We start from the raw sequence: 18,911 nt of genomic DNA, 5'->3' as shown, positions 1-18,911 counted from the left end.
TAAACATCTGGATGAGAATGGCATAGTGTAGGTTTGATGGGCTTCAGATTGGTTCCATAGATCGGCCTGTACTGCGCTGTAATGTTCTATGTTCACACAGACAGTCGCCTGAAAGTGGAATTGAACCCGGGTCCCTGGTGCTGTGAGGCAGCATTGCTAACAACTGAGGAAGAGGAGAAAACCAGAAAAAAAGTCACATGCTCAAAAGCCAGGATGCAGTGGGGACCTGAGCAGCGAATTAAACACCGAGTGAAGCTGAACACACCCATGCCTCAGCTGAGTTAGTGTCACCCTCAGCACTCACTCTGTGTCAACGCCACCTACCCCCCTCCCCACGGCGACGCAGACCCCCCTCCCCACGGCGACGCAGACCCCCCTCCCCACGGCGACGCAGACCCCCCTCCCCACGGCGACGCAGACCCCCCTCCCCACGGCGACGCAGTCCCCCTCCCCACTGCGACGCAGTCCCCCCTCCCCATTGTGACACAGTCCCCCCTCCCCACGGCGACGCAGACCCCCCTCCCCACGGCGACGCAGACCCCCCTCCCCACGGCGACGCAGACCCCCCTCCCCACGGCGACGCAGACCCCCCTCCCCACGGCGACGCAGTCCCCCTCCCCACTGCGACGCAGTCCCCCCTCCCCATTGTGACACAGTCCCCCCTCCCCACTGCGACGCAGTCCCCCTCCCCACTGCGACGCAGTCCCCCCTCCCCATTGTGACACAGTCCCCCCTCCCCACTGTGACGCAGACCCCCCTCCCCACGGCGACGCAGACCCCCCTCCCCACGGCGACGCAGACCCCCCCTCCCCACGGCGACGCAGACCCCCCTCCCCACGGCGACGCAGACCCCCCTCCCCACGGCGACGCAGACCCCCCTCCCCACGGCGACGCAGACCCCCCTCCCCACGGCGACGCAGACCCCCCTCCCCACGGCGACGCAGACCCCCCTCCCCACTGTGATGCAGACCCCCCTCCCCACGGCGACGCAGACCCCCCTCCCCACTGTGATGCAGACCCCCCTCCCCACGGCGACGCAGACCCCCCTCCCCACGGCGACGCAGACCCCCTCCCCACGGCGACGCAGACCCCCCTCCCCACTGTGACGCAGACCCCCCTCCCCACTCTGACACAGACCCCCCTCCCCACTCTGACACAGACCCCCCTCCCCACTGTGACGCAGACCCCCCTCCCCACTGTGACGCAGACCCCCCTCCCCACTGTGACGCAGTCCCCCCTCCCCACTGTGACGCAGTCCCCCCTCCCCACTGTGACGCAGTCCCCCCTCCCCACTGTGACGCAGACCCCCTCCCCACTGTGACGCAGTCCCCCTCCCCACTGTGACGCAGACCCCCTCCCCACTGTGACGCAGACCCCCTCCCCACTGTGACACAGACCCCCTCCCCACTGTGACACAGACCCCCTCCCCACTGCGACGCAGACCCCCCTCCCCACTGTGACGCAGTCCCCCCTCCCCACTGCGACACAGACCCCCCTCCCCACTGTGACGCAGTCCCCCCTCCCCACTGTGACGCAGTCCCCCCTCCCCACTGTGACACAGACCCCCTCCCCACTGTGACACAGACCCCCTCCCCACTGTGACACAGACCCCCCTCCCCACTGTGACACAGACCCCCTCCCCACTGTGACACAGACCCCCTCCCCACTGTGACACAGACCCCCTCCCCACTGCGACGCAGTCCCCCCTCCCCACTGCGACGCAGTCCCCCCTCCCCACTGTGACACAGTCCCCCCTCCCCACTGTGACGCAGTCCCCCCTCCCCACTGTGACACAGACCCCCTCCCCACTGTGACACAGACCCCCTCCCCACTGTGACACAGACCCCCCTTCCCATTGTGACACAGACCCCCCTCCCCATTGTGACACAGACCCCCCTCCCCATTGTGACACAGACCCCCCTCCCCATTGTGACTGAATCCACTCAACATGACACAAGCCCCCAACCCCAGTAGAGAAGCCCTCCCCAGGATGTTTCACCTTCCCCTCCACCCCACCCCCATGGGACTTAGTTCAGCTCAAGGCCTCAGTGCAACACAAAGCCTACCCTTGACTGTAACCACTTCACCATTTCCGCTGCTTTCACCCCAATCTCTGATTCCCAATGCTCCTGATTTCAGGCTCTGCTTCCCTCGCTGTCAGACACCACATTCCAAACCAGAAACATTTCACTCAGCTGGAAAAGCATGCACCAGCTACAGCTCTGAGCAGCTTCCCATCCAGGCTCGGTTATGGGATACGGACAGGTATTGGAATGTGACAGACAGGTGAGGAAGGGATTGTGAAAGTGAAGCAGAGAAAGAGGTGGGGCGGGGGGGAATGCACCGAGACAGAAAGATAGAGAGAGTGAGAGAGAGAGAGAGAAAAACAGGCAGACACACAAAGAGAGAGAGAGAAGTCCAAAAATCAACACTAAAAGAAACAGTGGTGTGAGAGAAAGAGAGTAACAGGCAAATCAGAGATAACAGCTTCCTCCTTTAATGCACACAATGACAATAATCGATAATGTGTTCAAGAGCTACAGTAAGGAGATAGGAGGACACAAATGAGTCAGGGGTTTGTTATAAGGACTTCTTGAGGGGGAATCTCAAACTAGAACTCAATGTTTAAAGCCTGGAAATTGCCTGTTTAAAACAGGGATGAGGTGAATTTCTTTGTCTGAGGGCCATGAGTCTTTGAAGCTCTCCTCTGGGAAGGTGCTAGAAGAATGTGGATATGTTTAAGTGGAGCTGGAGAGATCAGGGTTGGGATTGATGGGAATGTGGGAATTAGTGAGAATGTGGATTTGAGTTTCAAATCAGATCAACCAGGATCTCACTGAATAATGGAGCAGGCTAGAGGGGCTGAATGGCCTCCTCCTAATTTGTATGTTAGTGTGAAAGATATCCATACACAAGAGGAAAACAGCCATGCAGTTGAGAGAGAGAGAATCAGACAGAGTGAAGCAATCAGAGGAGATTCAGACAAGAGAGACAGGCAGGAATGGACGCTGGAGGGAGAGAGGGCAGGAACCTGCCTCTTGGGCTGGTGGTACATTACCCAGTAAGGATTAACCAGTGCTCCTGATACCTGCTGGCTAATGTACACTAATATAGCAGGAGACCATTCACTCCTCAGACCACTGTCTGCCATTAGATTAGACCTTAGCTAATCTCTTATCTTCACTTCACCCTCACTTTGGTTCAATGTTTGAGATGTGTGGGAAGTATTCAGCCCTGAATGACCAGGCAGTAATGTTAATGTCCTGGATTCTCCACATCAGGACTCATCGCTTCTCTCTAGAAACTCCATCAAAACCCTTTATAATTCCAAACATCACAACCAGGTCCACTCTTTACACCTTCAGTGCATGAGAGCACGGACACAATTCCTGCAATCTTGTTGTTTTTGTTGTTTATTTCCATTTAACTCTGGGGACATTCTGTGCTGTTCCTGCTCCAAGGCCGATGTGTCCTCCCAGATAAGCCCAGGGCTGAACACAATGTCTGCAACTGGCATCAAACAGGAGTGATGTACATCTGACCTGACATGTCACTCCCTCACAATTAACCTCCAGATAATGGTCAACATCCCAGCTTCTGTTATTGGTTGTTCTTGCTCACCCACCTCGCCCGTTCTTTAGTCCGGAACTTTCTCTGCTGGTCAGATATATCACTCGCTAGTGAGAATTTTGCTCAATGATCTTGCAGTTACTTATTCTCGGGGTAGAGGGTTGGCGGTTTACAGCCTGGATGGGATTGTGCCAGGATTAACAAGCCCTACAGAGCAGACTACACGACCAGAGCCAAACTCACCCAATGGAAGGATACCTGAGAACAGGACCAGCAAAGTGAAGAAGGTCCGACCGAGAATAAAAGGAAGAGATGAGAAATGACAGACAGCTGTAATAAGGTGGAGCCATACTTATGTACACAGATGTTCAGGGGCACAGGAAGGCAGGAGGAACACCTTAACTTTGTTAAATTGGACTGGACAAGACCATCAAACCAGTGCTCAGAGAGGGATCAGCCAGGCAGGGAATATTGTTTCCCTATGATCAGAGTCTCCTGTTTAAGGATACTGTTGAGCTGGATGGGGACCGACAGATTGAGCCATGCTTTGACAGGGTGGCATCTTCCTTCATTTCCTATCAGAGGCCAGTGACATCCCTCCCACTACCACCACAAAGAGCCAGAGTCTGGAGCTAGCTCCAGGCCACTGATGTGGTCACGTTGCTGAGCCCATCAAGCACAGAGCTATATTAGTGCTAGGGGAAGATGAGTCCATGCCAATACAGTCCTCCATCAGCCTGGACTGTGCACCTGAAAGGATGGCAATTACAGAAATACTTGAAAGATGAAATTCAACTGGCCACGGTGAAAGAGTGGGAGAGTGGGTGAACTGGAAATCTCTTTCAAACAGGCACAATGACTTGCAGTATGACACCGGGTAGTGGTCTCCAAGTTGAGAGTTTGAATAGGAAATGGAGGATGAGGAGATGGGAAGCCTGTGTGGGTAGCAGTCAGGGTACTGCTGCTGGCAGGTACAGAGTGAGTGACAGGATAGTCAACATGATTATCAAACACCTTATCCATCTGCTGTACTCACATGGAAAGGTCCTGCTGGTTTTTCTTGAACACTTCTCCGATATACTGGAAAATATCCGGCGTGAAGAGGTAAATTCCACAGTTAATGATGTCACTGACAAAAGTGCTTGGTTTTTCCACATAATGGAGAACCTGCAAAAGGCAGGAGAAGAGGAGAGGGGAAAAACAATGACTGCAGATGCTGGAAACCAGATTCTGGATTAGTGGTGCTGGAAGAGCACAGCAGTTCAGGCAGCATCCGAGGAGCAGGAAAATCGACGTTTCGGGCAAAAGCCCTTCATCAGGAATACAGGCAGAGAGCCTGAAGGGTGGAGAGATAAGCTAGAGGAGGGTGGGGGTGGGGAGAGAGTAGCATAGAGTACAATGGGTGAGTGGGGGAGGGGATGAAGGTGATAGGTCAGGGAGGAGAGGGTGGAGTGGATAGGTGGAAAAGGAGATAGGCAGGTAGGACAAGTCCGGACAAGTTATGGAGACAGTGCTGAGCTGGAAGTTTGGAACTAGGATGAGGGGGGGGAAGGGGAAATGAGGAAACTGTTGAAGTCCACATTGATGCCCTGGGGTTGAAGTGTTCCGAGGCGGAAGATGAGGCGTTCTTCCTCCAGGCGTCTGGTGGTGAGGGAGCGGCGGTGAAGGAGGCCCAGGACCTCCATGTCCTCGGCAGAGTGGGAGGGGGAGTTGAAATGTTGGGCCACGGGGCGGTTTGGTTGATTGGTGCGGGTGTCTCGGAGATGTTCCCTAAAGCGCTCTGCTAGGAGGTGTCCAGTCTCCCCAATGTAGAGGAGACCGCATCGGGAGCAACGGATACAATAAATGATATTAGTGGATGTGCAAGTAAAACTTTGATGGATGTGGAAGGCTCCTTTAGGGCCTTGGATAGAGGTGAGGGAGGAGGTGTGGGCGCAAGTTTTGCAATTCCTGCAGTGGCAGGGGAGGGCGCCAGGATGGGAGGGTGGGTTTAGGGGGGCGTGGACCTGACCAGGTAGTCACGGAGGAGAGTATTACAAGGCTAATGTCACAACAGCCTGTGGAGGGTAGTGATAACTATAGCTCACTGCACTCTGAATCACTACATGTCCAGAACCAAGGTGCTCAGCACCATCCAGGATGAAGTGGTCTGCTTGCTCAGCATCCATCATATACACCCACTCCCTCCCCCAATGACTAGCAGCACTATGCACCATTGACAAGATGCACAACAAAAACTCACCAAAGATCCATAGACAGCACCTTGTAAACCCACAATCACTACCATCTATATAAAAATGAAATATTGTGGATGCTGGGAATCTGAAACAAACATGGAAAATGCTGGAGAAATTCAGCAGGTCTGGCACCATCTGTGGAGAAGAAAACAGAGTAAACACAGAGAGTCTGGTATGACTCTTGTGCAGACGTCATACCATCAACATCGAGAAGGACAAGGGCAGCAGATACATGGGAACACCAACCCCTGTGAGTTCCCCTCCGAGCCCCTCACCATCCTGACTTGGAAATATCTCCCCGTTCCTTCAGTGTCACTGGGTCAGAATCCTGGAATTCCCTCCCTAAGGGCATTGTGGGTCTACCCACAGCACATGGACTGCAGCGGTTCAAGAAGGCAGCTCACCCCCACCTTCTCAAGGGGCAACTAGGGACGGGGAATAAATGATGAACATGAGAGTGACTCATGCCCCCCCCAAGAATGAATTTTAAAAATATATTTCCTCAACTTTGGCTGAAGGAAAGACAAAGATGGAAATGATATAAAGGAGAAACAGACTGAAATAACCCACTCCCCAGTGAAAGGTCAGTTGCTTGTGGGTTGACTCCAGGACTTTAGCAGTGGACACTAAAGAATTGTTACACTTCCCACACTGTCCTTCATGTAAGCTGCTGTCTGCCTGCCCAGTTGGACATTAAACATTGATGACAGTCTGGTTGGAATCTGTCGGAACATGATCAGGTGCCGCCTGTTGGACTACAGAACCAGACAATACAGGAGGAGGCCATTCAGTCTATCGTGTCTGTACTGGCTATGTGAAGAACCAATGCAATTCATCCCCCATTAGGAGCATTTAAGCAACTCTTGGATGGCCACATGGAAAATGGTACAATGAAGGGTATGTGGGTTAGCTTGATCTTAGAGTAGGATAAAAGGCTGGCACAACATCGAGGGCCAAAGGGCCTGTATTGTGCTGTACAATTCTACATTCTATCCCACTTCTCTGCTCTTTTCCCCAGACCCTGGACGTTTTGTTTTATTCTAATATTTATCGCAATCCCGTTAGGAATTTGCCTTCTTTGTCTTTCAGGGAGTACAGTTACGGTCAGAACAACTTGCTGCCAAAAGCAAGCTATCCATTTCACTTTGTGTTTCTCCCTGTCCAGTATGTCAAACCAAACAAACAATGGCCACTTAAATCTCACAACTTCCTCCAGGAACGTGTGAGCAGGACGAAGCCAATCAGCGACTGCACCTGTTTGATTCATATCTCAAGTCCAGTCGGCTGTCTTTTCACCAAATCACTGACCCCCTTATCCCTCAGAAACCTATCCAGTTCAGTCTCTGAAACTCTGCTGACCAGCCCCCTCCCATTCCAGCCCCTACAGTTTTGTGGTCGGGGGGGGGTGGGTGGGACATTTGCAGATGGCATGGGGAGTAGAAGGGTTCCTGATTTCACTCCCCTTTTTGAGTGTTTCCTGATATCAATCCTGAATGGACCCAAGCTCCAATTTGAATGGGGTATCTTCCTCCCACTGTCTGAAGGAAATGGTTTCTCTCTCTCAATCCTATCAGCTCAAACATCTCAATTCCAACTTTTACACTGGAGGGAATAGCAGCTTAGTCTCTGTGACCTGGCCTCATATTTAACCCTTTCAGCCCCAGTTATCATTCTAGTGAATCTGCACCAGCCCCCTCCCCCCACAAGACCGAAATATTCCTTTACATTGCTTCCTGATATGGAGGCACAAAGCTGAGAAACTGCTTTCCCCACAGGAAGTGGAGGTGGTGGATCACATAGACATATTTAACGGTAAACTGGACACTGCATGGTAGAGACAGGAGTAGCTGGTTATGGGGAGGGAGGGGAAATGGGCTGGGAGGAGGTTTCTGTGCAGCACAAACACCAGTATAGTCATCATCATCATCATCATCAACGGTCCCTCATAGATAAGGAGGACTCTCTCCCACCCTCAGGGTGAGTCTGAAGGTGGCTATACAGATCAATGCGGCTACCACAGACTCTGTTACAATGGGGGCCGGTGGCAGTCACAGGAAGGGGTTAGTGGAGCGTCAGTGTGGCAGTATGCTCTATGACGCACAGTGCAGATGGGCTGAATGGCCAGTTGATGTGTAATAGAAGCAGCCTGTGCTGAATGAAGCAGTGGGAACAGCCTACATCCTATCCCCCGAGCCCGTCATGGCCTGTGACAGAGCAAGGGACTCACCTCGTGGGTCTGCTGGTTCTCCACAATGCAGCCGTAATTCATCGACTGCCTCCTGTTCGCCTGCAAAGAGACAACAGAGAGCATTAACAGGCAGCTTCAACTAAACCTCATCCAGGATAACGTGCACACAATGTCAGGCAATGACCATCTCAGTAAGAGAGAATCGAACCATCGTCACCTTGAACTGTAGAATTTTACAGTACAGAAGAAGGCCATTTGACCCATCATGTCTGTACATTCAATGGCGTAATTATCATTGAATGCCCCACTATCAACATCCTGGCGGCTTATCACTGAACCGAAGCTCAACTGGATTTGCCCCATAAACACAGTGGCTACAAGAGCAGGTCAGAAGTTAGGAATTACTCATCTCCTGACTCCCCAAAGTCTGTCCACCATCTCCAAGGCCCAAGTCCAGAGTGTGATGGAATATTCCCCACTTGCCCTGGATGGGGGCAGCCCCAACAACACTCTAGAAGCTCGACACCATCCAGGACAAAGCAGCTGCTTGACTGGCACCACACCCACAAATACCCACTCCCTCCCCCACCCACACTCAGTAACAGCAGTGTGTACCATCTTCAAGATGCTCTGCAGAAACTCACCAAAGATCCTCAGACAGCACCTTCCAAACCCACAACCACTTCCATCTGGAAAGAGAAGAGCAGCAGATCCATGGGAACACGTACTTGGAAACACATCGCTGTTCCTTCAGTGTCACTGGGTCAGAATCCTGGATTTCGCCCACTGACAGCCCTTACACCCAGGAATGCAGCTGTTGCAACACCTTCTCCAGGGGTAATTAGGGATGGGTAATAAATGCTGGACCAGCCAGCTTTGCCTACATCCTGTGAATGAATAAACACTACACCAGCCTCACCCATCCAAGTCCAAACCTCCCTATCTCCCTCTACCCCAAACCAATCTCCGTGGCCCATCCATAAACCACCATCCTTTTCACCCTGCAGTGTACCACCCTCCCCTGCCCCTCTAACCCTGAATAGAAATTTCAGAGGATTTCGACAACATCATGGAACAGTTTCCTTACAGTTGTGCCCAACATGACGAATGAGTCGAGGTGGCCCCGGGATTGCTGGAATTCCATCATTTCCACCAGGGGAAACTCACAGCAAACATCTGCGTTCATGACAAAGAATTTCTCTGGGTTTCCAAACAGGATCTGGTCTCGGAAGTGATACAGCCCACCGCCAGTGCCCAGAGCTATGTACTCTTGGAGATACCTGAGAGCAAACACACATAACAAATGAGTTCTGCCTAAGAGTAATAGTGGACCCGAAACATTAACTCCATTTTTCTCTCTCCACAGATGCTGTCAGACCTGCAGAGTTTCTCCAGGACACTCTGCATTTGTTTCAGATTTCCAGCATCTGCAGTATTTTATCTTTATTGAAGAATCTGTTCAAGGTGGAGTTAGACTGACGTTTGAGAGACAAAGGAGTGAAGGGTTCATGGAAGCAGTTGGGAAAGTCCAGCTGAAACCACAATCAGATCAGCAACAACCTTACAGCCCACACAGACTAGGTGGCACCAAGATACCAGACAAGAATGAACACTATTTTCTGGATTAGTGGTGCTGGAAGAGCACAGCAGTTCAGGCAGCATCCGAGGAGCAGCGAAATCGACGTTTCGGGCAAAAGCCCTATGAACACTATTGAAGCCAGGATGCTAGCCATTAGCACCTGTTTCTGCAGATCAGCTAAACCTCCTGTTACAATTTCATGATGAAAGACTTTGGCCCAAAATGTGAATGCTCCTGCTCCTCGGATGCTGCCTGAGCTGCTGTGCTTTTCCAGCACCACTCTAATCTTGACTCTGATCTCCAGTATCTGCAGTCCTCACTTTCACCTCCTGTTATAATTGTTAACTGATGGACACTGCCGGACAAGCAACTGTTTTCTATTAACTTCTCGAAACTGCATTGTTTTGTGATTAACATTATACTGCTGTAACCCGCTAAAACTGACTGTACCTTCTGCTCAGGGAGGGAACTGGGCAAAGTATCCAGTTGGTATCAGTCCAGTCAATTTCTCTTCCCCACAATATCATGAGGAATAAATCAGTGTTTGTCAATTTTACAAGCTCCATGTGTGGCCTCTATTTGTAACTGGACAATTCTCCGACACTCAGTGTACAGTTCTCTCAGCAACAGGACGGGATCTGCCACACTGAACGTGCACATACACCTCACACTATCAACAACACAGAGAGCTTTTAGGACAATGAATTGTTACCTGATACAGACTTTGAATTCCTGCTGTGCTGATGAGAGGAAACGGTTTAATTCATCGCTTGGCTGGTAAAACCCAATCAGTAAGATCTCCTTCAAATTTGGAACCTAGAGAGACAGACAGAGAGGAACACAGGAACAGGAGGAGGCCATTCAGCCCCACAACCTGTCCCACCATTCAATGAGATTCTGGCTAAGAGCTGACCTAACTCTAGATAGCTGACTTACTTCCATTATTCTTAACATCACTGGATAATAAAAATCTATCAATGACAGATTTAAAATTAACAATTGGTTTATAATTTGCCATAAATACTTACTGTCAGCTCTTCTGTAACGTGATGGTTGCATTCTTGCGTTATACAAAAATTGCGCTTTAGAAACAGGAGGCTTAAATTGTTGATGATGTAATTGCACTACAACCAACACACGTTTTCAAACTTCACGCTGTAAAAACAGCATCCCCAACTCATCAATCACGTTACAGTGAATCCACACTGAAGAAATATGCATCATACCAGACTGTCCTGTATCCTTTTGCTCTTTATTTGCAGATAAAACACCTTTGGGAATCCCCAGACTTTCTAAGCTCCTTCATGAATTCTGAGGATATGTCACTCGATCGAAAGCGTTAACTCTGATTTCTCTCCATATGCAGTTGAGCTTTTTCAGCAGCTTCTGTTGTCCCTTTATATTGCACTGATTGCACCACTGGGTTTCATGATGATTGTGTAAAGATCATAATTTTTTATTTCTGTGTATTTTTGACTGTGGACTAATGTAGGAAAAAAGGAATGTTTTAAGAACCAAGCATTGTTCAACATGATTACCTCACATTCTGAAAGCAAGTTTCCTGACACTCACTGTAAGCGTTGTTTACACAGCTGCTGGTTGAAGATCAGGGGAAGGCCAGGGATGAGCTGGAGCTGGAGCGTTTACAAATGACAATTCAGCCAGCAACAAGGGGTAGGTTCATCGATCAAATGATGAACAGTTGGCCATGACAAGCCCTCTGCCTGGCAACAACGATGTGGCTGGCTCCCAGATGCTGAACACCTGGGTTTGAAGCTATCTGGTCTTCAGAAAGGAACATGCTGTCCCTTTCCCTGAAGGGAAACACACCGGAAGCCTGAAGGAAGCCCAGCGTATTGCCTTTCACCAGGTGTGGCCATAACCAATAACTATTAAGTCAGAGAGGCGGCACAGTGGCTCAGTGGTTAGCCCTGCTGTCTCACAGCACCAGGGACCCAGGTTTGATTCCAGCCTCACGTGACTGTCTGTGTGGAGTTTGCACATTCTCCCCGTGTCTGCGTGGGTTTCCTCCGGGTGCTCTGGTTTCCTCCCACAGTCCAAAGATGTGCAGGTTAGGTGAACTGGCCATGGGAAATTGCCTGTACTGTTCAGGGATATATAGGTTAGGTGCATTGGTTAGGGTAGGGGAATAGGTCTCGGTGGGATAGTCTTCAGAGGGTTGGTGTAGACTTATTGGGCTGAAGGGCCTGTTTCCACATTGTAGGGATTCTAATTCTAATAAGCTGTGAGCCAGTTGCTCTGTGCCTCCTGCAGCATGTGGAAGGACTTGGAGAAGGAAGATCAAGAGCAGCAGATCCGGACAAGCCAAAAGGATCATCTGAGTGAACCCTGTCAACAGGAATCATTAAACTGCCTTCACAGTCTTTCCCTATATCCTAACGCCCATTTCGTTTTAGTGTCTGTCCCAACTTGTGTGTTGAGGGCAGTTTTAAATTGAGAGTTCTAGTTAGTACAACTAAATATTGTCGCCTCATAATTGTATATCTGTAGCAAGAATCTACTTATTTGTAATAAATTGTAATCCTTGTAAAGCACAGAAATATGTTCAATGCTCTCAATCAACTTGTGTCTAAAAGAGAGTAATTTGCAAACTTTTACAAATTGTTTGAACTTTCATGATGACTCTGGAATAGCAGGGTTGATCTCCAGCCCATTACCTCAGTGACGGGTGTTTGTCAGCTATTCTGAGGGAAACTGAAAGGAAGACTATTACCTTTGCACAAGCCTCGATGTGATGCTGGATCATTGGGACCCCAGCCACAGGGAACAGCGGCTTCGGAACCTCGAAGGACAAAGGCCGGAACCGTGTACCTGGAAACATACAACACCATTACTCCAGGCACCCAGAGTCAGATCAAACCCTCCCAGCACGGGGTTAGATACAGAGGAAAGCCTCCTCTACACTGCCCCCATCAAACCCTCTCAGGACAGGGACAGCACGGGGTTAGATACAAAGTAAAACTTGCTCTACACTGTCCCCCATCAAACACTCCCAGGACAGGGACAGTATGGGGTTAGATTTTTTTCACAATTTGTGGGACATGGGTGTCGCTGTCTGGGCCCAGTATTTATTCCCCGTCCCTAGTTGCCCCCTTGAGAAGGTGGGGGTGAGCTGCCTTCTTGACCCGCTGCAGTCCATGTGCTGTGGGTAGACCCACAATGCCCTTAGGGAGGGAATTCCAGGATTCTGACCCTGTGACACTGAAGGAACGGTGATATATTTCCGAGTCAGGATGGTGAGGGACTCGGAGGGGAACTCACAGGGGGTGGTGTTCCCATGGATCTGCTGCCCTTGTCCTTCTAGATGGAAGTGGTTGTGGGTTTGGAAGGTGCTGCCTGAGGATCTTTGGTGAGTTTCTGCAGAGCATCTTGTAAGTGGTACACACTGCTGTTACTGAGTGTGGGTGGGGGAGGGAGTGGGTGTTTGTGGATGTGGGGCCAATCAAGCGGCTGCTTTGTCCTGGATGGTGTTGAGCTTCTTGAGTGTTGTTGGAGCTGCCCCCATCCAGGGCAAGTGGAGAATATTCCATCACACTCCGGACTTGGGCCTTATGGACACAGGCTAAAGTTCCTTCTGCACTGTCCCCGTGAAACAATCCCAGGACTGAGTCAACATAGAGACATACAAGCTTCACCTGGAGGCCCACTGAAGATGTTACCGAGTAAGGTGACGAAACGTCTGGAAATGAACCTTCCAACTCAGCGAGCAAATCTACATCCATAGAGTAATAGAGCTCGGAAACAGACTCTTCAGTCCAACCCATCCACACCGACCAGATATCCCAACCCAATCTAGTCCCACCTGCCAGCACCCGGCCCATATCCCTCCAAACCCTTCCTATTCATGTACCCATCAGATGCCTTTTAAATGTTGCAATTATACCAGCCTCCACCACATCCCCTGGCAGCTCATTCCATACACGTACCACCCTCTGCTTGAAAACGTTGCCCCTTAGGTCTCTTTTATATCTTTCCCCTCTCACCCTAAACCTATGCCCTCTAGTTCTGGACTCCACCATCCCAGTGAACAGACTTTGTCTATTTACCCTATCCATGACCCGCATGATTTTATAAACCTCTATAAGGTCACCCCTCAGCCTTCAATGCTCCAGGGAAAACAGCCCCAGCCTATTGGATTCTGGGTAATCCAAGGTGGAGAATGGGAAAAATTTCTGGCTGTAACAGGTTAGACCATAAGACCATAAGGCATAGGAGCGGAAGTAAGGCCATTCGGCCCATCGAGTCCACTCCGCCATTTAATCATGGCTGATGGGCATTTCAACTCCTCTTACCCGCATTCTCCCTGTTGCCCTTAATTCCTTGTGACATCAAGAATTTATCAATCTCTGCCTTGAAGACATTTAGCGTCCCGGCCTCCACTGCACTCTGCGGCAATGATTTCCACAGGCCCACCACTCTCTGGCTGAAGAAATGTCTCCGCATTTCTGTTCTGAATATACCACCTCTAATTCTAAGGCTGTGTCCACGGGTCCCAGTCTCCTCACCTAACGGAAACAATTTCCTAGCGTCCACCCTCTCCAAGCCATGTATTATCTTGTAAGTTTCTATTAGATCTCCCCTTAATCTTCTAAACTCCAATGAATACAATCCCAGATCCTCAGCCGTTCCTCATATGTCAGACCTACCATTCCAGGGATCATCCGTGTGAATCTCTGTTGGACACGTTCCAGTGCCAGTATGTCCTTCCTGAGGTGTGGGGACCAAAACTGGACACAGTACTCCAAATGGGGCCTAACCAGAGCTTTATAAAGTCTCAGTAGCACAACAGTGTTTTTATATTCCAACCCTCTTGAGATAAATGACAACATCGCATTCGCTTTCTTAATCACAGACTCAACCTGCATGTTTACCTTTAGAGAATCCTCGACTAGCACTCCCAGATCCCTTTGTATTTTGGCTTTACGAATTTTCTCACCGTTTAGAAAGTAGTCTGTGCTTTTATTCTTTTTTCCAAAGTGAAAGATCTCGCATTTGTTTACGTTGAATTCCATCAGCCATTTCCTGGACCACTCTCCCAAACTGTCTAGATCCTTCTGCAGCCTCCCCACTTCCTCAGTACTACCTGCTTGTCCACCTAACATCGTATCATCAGCAAACTTCGCTAGAATGCCCCCAGTCCCTTCATTCAGATCATTAATATATCACGTGAACAGCTGTGGCCCCAACACTGAACCCTGCGGGACACCGCTTGTCACCGGCTGCCATTCCGAAAAAGAACCTCTTATCCCAACTCTCTGCCTTCTGTCAGACAGCCAATCCTCAATCCATACCAGTAGCTCACCTCGAACAACATGGGCCCTCACCTTACTCAGCAGCCTCCCGTGTGGCACCTTATCAAAGGCCTTTTGGAAGTCTAGGTAGACCACATCCACTGGGTTTCCCTGGTCTAACCTAATTGTCACCTCTTCAAAGGTTGCTCTTTGTTCGAGGCATTTTAGGTGTTGGAGGTGATTTCCTCGAATTTCAGGAGCAGCAATTACTATTTTATATGCAGTTGCATTGTTTTGCAACTTGGAAAAAAAGTGAAAACAATAGCACTTTTAAAAGTGAGAGAAACAGACAAAGGAAGCACATAGTGAGGTCAGTGCAGGAGAGAGAGAGAAAGAGAAGCAAACATTTTTGTGGACATTTCAGAGACATGGATAAAGCAGGGACAGGAATGGTTGTTGTTGGTTCCGGGATTTAGATGTTTCAGTAAGATCAGAGACTATGGTAAAAGAGGGGGAGGTGTGGCATTGTTAGTCAAGGACAGTATTACAATGGTAGAAAGGACATTTGAGGACCTGTCTACTGAGGTAGTATGGGCTGAGGTTAGAAACAGGACTGGAGGGGCATTGGGAGTTTTCCAGAGATGTAGAGGAAAGGATAGCAAAGATAATTCTGGATAGGAGCAAGAGCAGCGGGGTAATTGTTATGGGGAACTTTAACTTTCCAAATATTGACTGGAAATACTATAGGTCGAGTATTTTAGATGGGTCAGTTCTTGTCCAATGTGTATAGGATAGTTTCCTGACACAGTATATAGACAGGCCAACAAAGGGCGAGGCCACATTGGATTTGGTACTGGGGAATGAACCCGGCCAGGTGTTAGATTTGGAGGTAGGTGAGCACTTTGCTGATAGTGATCACAATTCGGTTATGTTTACTTTAGTGATAGAAAGGGATAGGTATATAACACAGGGTAAGATTTATTCTGGGGAAAGGCAATTATGATGCAATCAGGCAAGATTTAGGATGCATAGGATGGGGAAGGAAACTCCAGGGGGTGGGCATGCTTGAAATGCAGAGTTTATTCAAGGAACAGCTACTGCAGTTGATGGGAAATGTTCATCATGGAGTTCAGTTACTAGTGGTCTTCCACAAGGATCTGTTTTGGGGCCACTGCTGTTTGTCATTTTTAAATGACCTGTACACGGGTGTAGAAGGATGAGTTTGTAAATTTGCGGATGACATTGAGGTCGGTAGAGTTGTGGATAGTGTTGAAGGATGTTGCGTGTTACAACGGGACATAGATAAGCTGCAGAGCTGGGCTGAGAGGTGGCAAATGGAGTTTAATGCGGACAAGTGTGACCTGATTCACTTTGTAAGAAGCAACAGGAATAAAGAGTACTGGGCTCATGGCAAGATTCTTGGTGTTGTAGATGAGCAGAGAGATTTTGGTGTCCATGTACATAGATCCCTGAAAGATGCCACCCAGGATGATAAGGTTATTAATATGAAAAATGGTGTGTTAGCCTTGTAGAGGGATTGAGTTTTGGAGCCATGAGGTCATGCTGCAGCTGTACAAAACTCTGGTGTGGCCGCACTTGGAGTATTGTGTACAGTTCTGGTCACTGCGTTATAGGAAGGATGTGGAAGCTTTGGAAAGGGTTCAGAGGAGATTTATCAGGACATTGCCTGGTATGGAGGGAAGGTCTTATATGGAAAGGCTGAGGGACTTGAGGCTGTTTTCTTTAGAGAGAAGAAGGTTGAGAGGTGACTTATTAGAGACATATAAGATAATCAGAGGGTTAGATAGGGTGGACAGGGAGAGCCTTTTTCCCTCGGATGGTGACGGCGAGCACGAGGGGACATAGCTTTAAATTGAGGGGTGATAGATATAGGACAGATGTCAGAGGTAGTTTCTTTAATCCGAGAGTAGTAGGGGTGTGGAACACCCTACTTGCAACCGTAGCAAACTCACTAACTTTAAGGGCATTTAAATGGTCATTGGATAAACATATGGATGAGAATGGAATAGTGTAGGTTAGATGGGCTTCAGATTGGTTCCACAGGTCGGCACAACATTGAGGGCCGAAGGACCTGTACTGCGCTGGAATGTTCTATGTTCTAACACTGGGTTTGATACAGAATAAAGCTCCCTCGATACTGTGCCTATCAAACTTACCAAGTAGACTACAGTACATAAAAAAAAATACCCTCATATAAACACCTGCTCATCACTTTAAAAACTTCAACCTTCTCAGGACTGCCTCCAGTGCCAGGAAATGTTTTCTTAGATAAGGGTCCCAAAACAGTTCAGTGTTCCAATTGTGATCTGACCAATACCTTGTATGATTTTAGCAAAACCTCCCCATTTTTATGCCACATTACCTTCTCTATTACCTTGAATGTTAGATATTTGTGATTCATGGACCAGTACATCCAAATATGTCTGTTCTGTAACTTTCTGCAGCCTTTCATTAAAATAATATTCAGCCTCTCTGTTGCTCCTGCCAAATGGGCTCACTTTTCCCATTGCCCAATTAGAATGTAAAAGAAAAATCTGTTATGAACCTAATATTGACCGTTATTGACTGTTGTTACAATATTGCGAGAGTGGTGCTGGAAAAGCGCAGCATCCGAGGAGCAGGAAAATCAACCTTTCAGGCTGGAGCCCTTCATCAGGAATTGTTACCGTATGTACGTAACATTACATTCTATGTGTTCAGTGTGGGTCTGCTTGCTTAGCCAGACTATGTCCCTCTGCAAACTCTTTTTGTCATCCTCACCACCTGCTTTCCCACCTATTTTTGTATTATCTGTAAATGTGGTAGTTTCTGAAGTAACTCCACAGAGGCCGTTATCCTGTCACCAAGTCCCCCTTTGTTTCCACGTGGAGAGTCCCTGACACTGACCCAGTTCCCTCAGAGCCAGCTCTCACAGAGTGAACAGAACCTCTGACCTCTGACCCCCCCCCCACCCAGTGTATATCTGTCAGCCAAGGCTCCCTGATTGGACCAGTTCAACAGCCCCCAATCAGGGAACTCAGATTCCCTGGGGTCCTCCTGGCTGACCTCACTACCGTCCGTACAGTGTCACTCCTGATTCTCGCCCTCCCCCACATCTCCCTGTCCCTGCCTCCCCCCACACCCCACACTGTGGACTCACCCCATCTCAGCCAGGCCGTCCCCTCTCCCTCAGACCCCGCCCCCTCTCCCTCAGACCCCGCCCCCTCTCCCTCAGATCCCGCCCCCTCTCCCTCAGATCCCGCCCCCTCTCCCTCAGATCCCGCCCCCTCCCCAGGCCCCACCTACCCCAGCCCCTCCCCTCTCCCTCAGACCCCGCCCCCTCTCCCTCAGACCCCGCCCCCTCCCCAGGCCCCACCTACCCCGGCCCCGCCCCTCTCCCTCAGACCCCGCCCCCTACCCAGGCCCCACCTACTCCAGCCCCTCCCCTCTCCCTCAGACCCCGCCCCCTCTCCCTCAGATCCCGCCCCCTCCCCAGGCCCCACCTACCCCGGCCCCGCCCCCTCCCCGTGGCCCCGCCCCCTGTGACGGTACCTTTCTGGGAGCCCCCAATCAGAATCACGGCCTTCAGCATCGCGCCTCCGAGCGGGTGGGTGTCAGGGGGAGCTCTGTCTCTCAGGGTTTTGTGGGGGGTGGGGGAGTCTCTCTGTCCCGCTTGGGGGAAGGGGGGGGGAGGTGTGGGGGAGGGGGGTATCTCTGTCTCCGCGCGCGCTCCCACCGCCGCTCGGACACACTCGCACTCGCCAACCACGTCCGGCGCACTCTGATGATGACTGGGGCCAAGCGTCCCGTGGGTGGGTGTCGTGGAGTGATGACGGCAGAGCTGGAGAGACAGCCCCGCCCCCGGTAGGGCCCTCCCCCACGGTGTGGCTGTAACCCTGCCCCCCGGGGGCGGGGTCTGGTGTAGGGCCCTCCCCCACGGTGTGGCTGTAACCCCGCCCCCGGGGGCGGGGCCTGGTGTAGGGCCCTCCCCCACAGTGTGGCTGTAACCCTGCCCCCCCTGGGGCGGGGCCTGGTGTAGGGCCCTCCCCCACGGTGTGGCTGTAACCCTGCCCCCCCCGGGGGCG

The 18,911-nt window shown here is 50.5% G+C and overlaps 1 protein-coding gene across 1 annotated transcript in view; it reads right to left on the bottom strand.

Annotated features, from left to right (window-relative positions):
* Positions 1 to 18,614, bottom strand: part of LOC140482509 (mannose-1-phosphate guanylyltransferase regulatory subunit alpha-A-like) — a 35,135-nt gene extending 16,521 nt beyond the window's left edge. Inside the window, exons 1-6 of the mRNA XM_072580060.1 lie at positions 18,379 to 18,614; positions 12,309 to 12,406; positions 10,287 to 10,390; positions 9,083 to 9,275; positions 8,035 to 8,094; positions 4,607 to 4,737 (exon numbers count right to left, since the gene is read on the bottom strand). Coding sequence (XP_072436161.1) covers positions 4,607 to 4,737; positions 8,035 to 8,094; positions 9,083 to 9,275; positions 10,287 to 10,390; positions 12,309 to 12,406; positions 18,379 to 18,418 — 626 coding nt within the window. The 5' untranslated portion in view covers positions 18,419 to 18,614. The remainder of the gene's footprint in view (positions 1 to 4,606; positions 4,738 to 8,034; positions 8,095 to 9,082; positions 9,276 to 10,286; positions 10,391 to 12,308; positions 12,407 to 18,378) is intronic.
* Positions 18,615 to 18,911: the final 297 nt, after the last annotated feature.

The sequence above is a fragment of the Chiloscyllium punctatum genome, chromosome 10, assembly GCF_047496795.1.
Source record: "Chiloscyllium punctatum isolate Juve2018m chromosome 10, sChiPun1.3, whole genome shotgun sequence".
NCBI classification, from domain to species: Eukaryota; Metazoa; Chordata; class Chondrichthyes; order Orectolobiformes; family Hemiscylliidae; genus Chiloscyllium; species Chiloscyllium punctatum.
The sequence above is the reverse complement of the archived record's forward strand: the minus strand, read 5'-3'. Positions and strand labels throughout refer to the sequence as shown.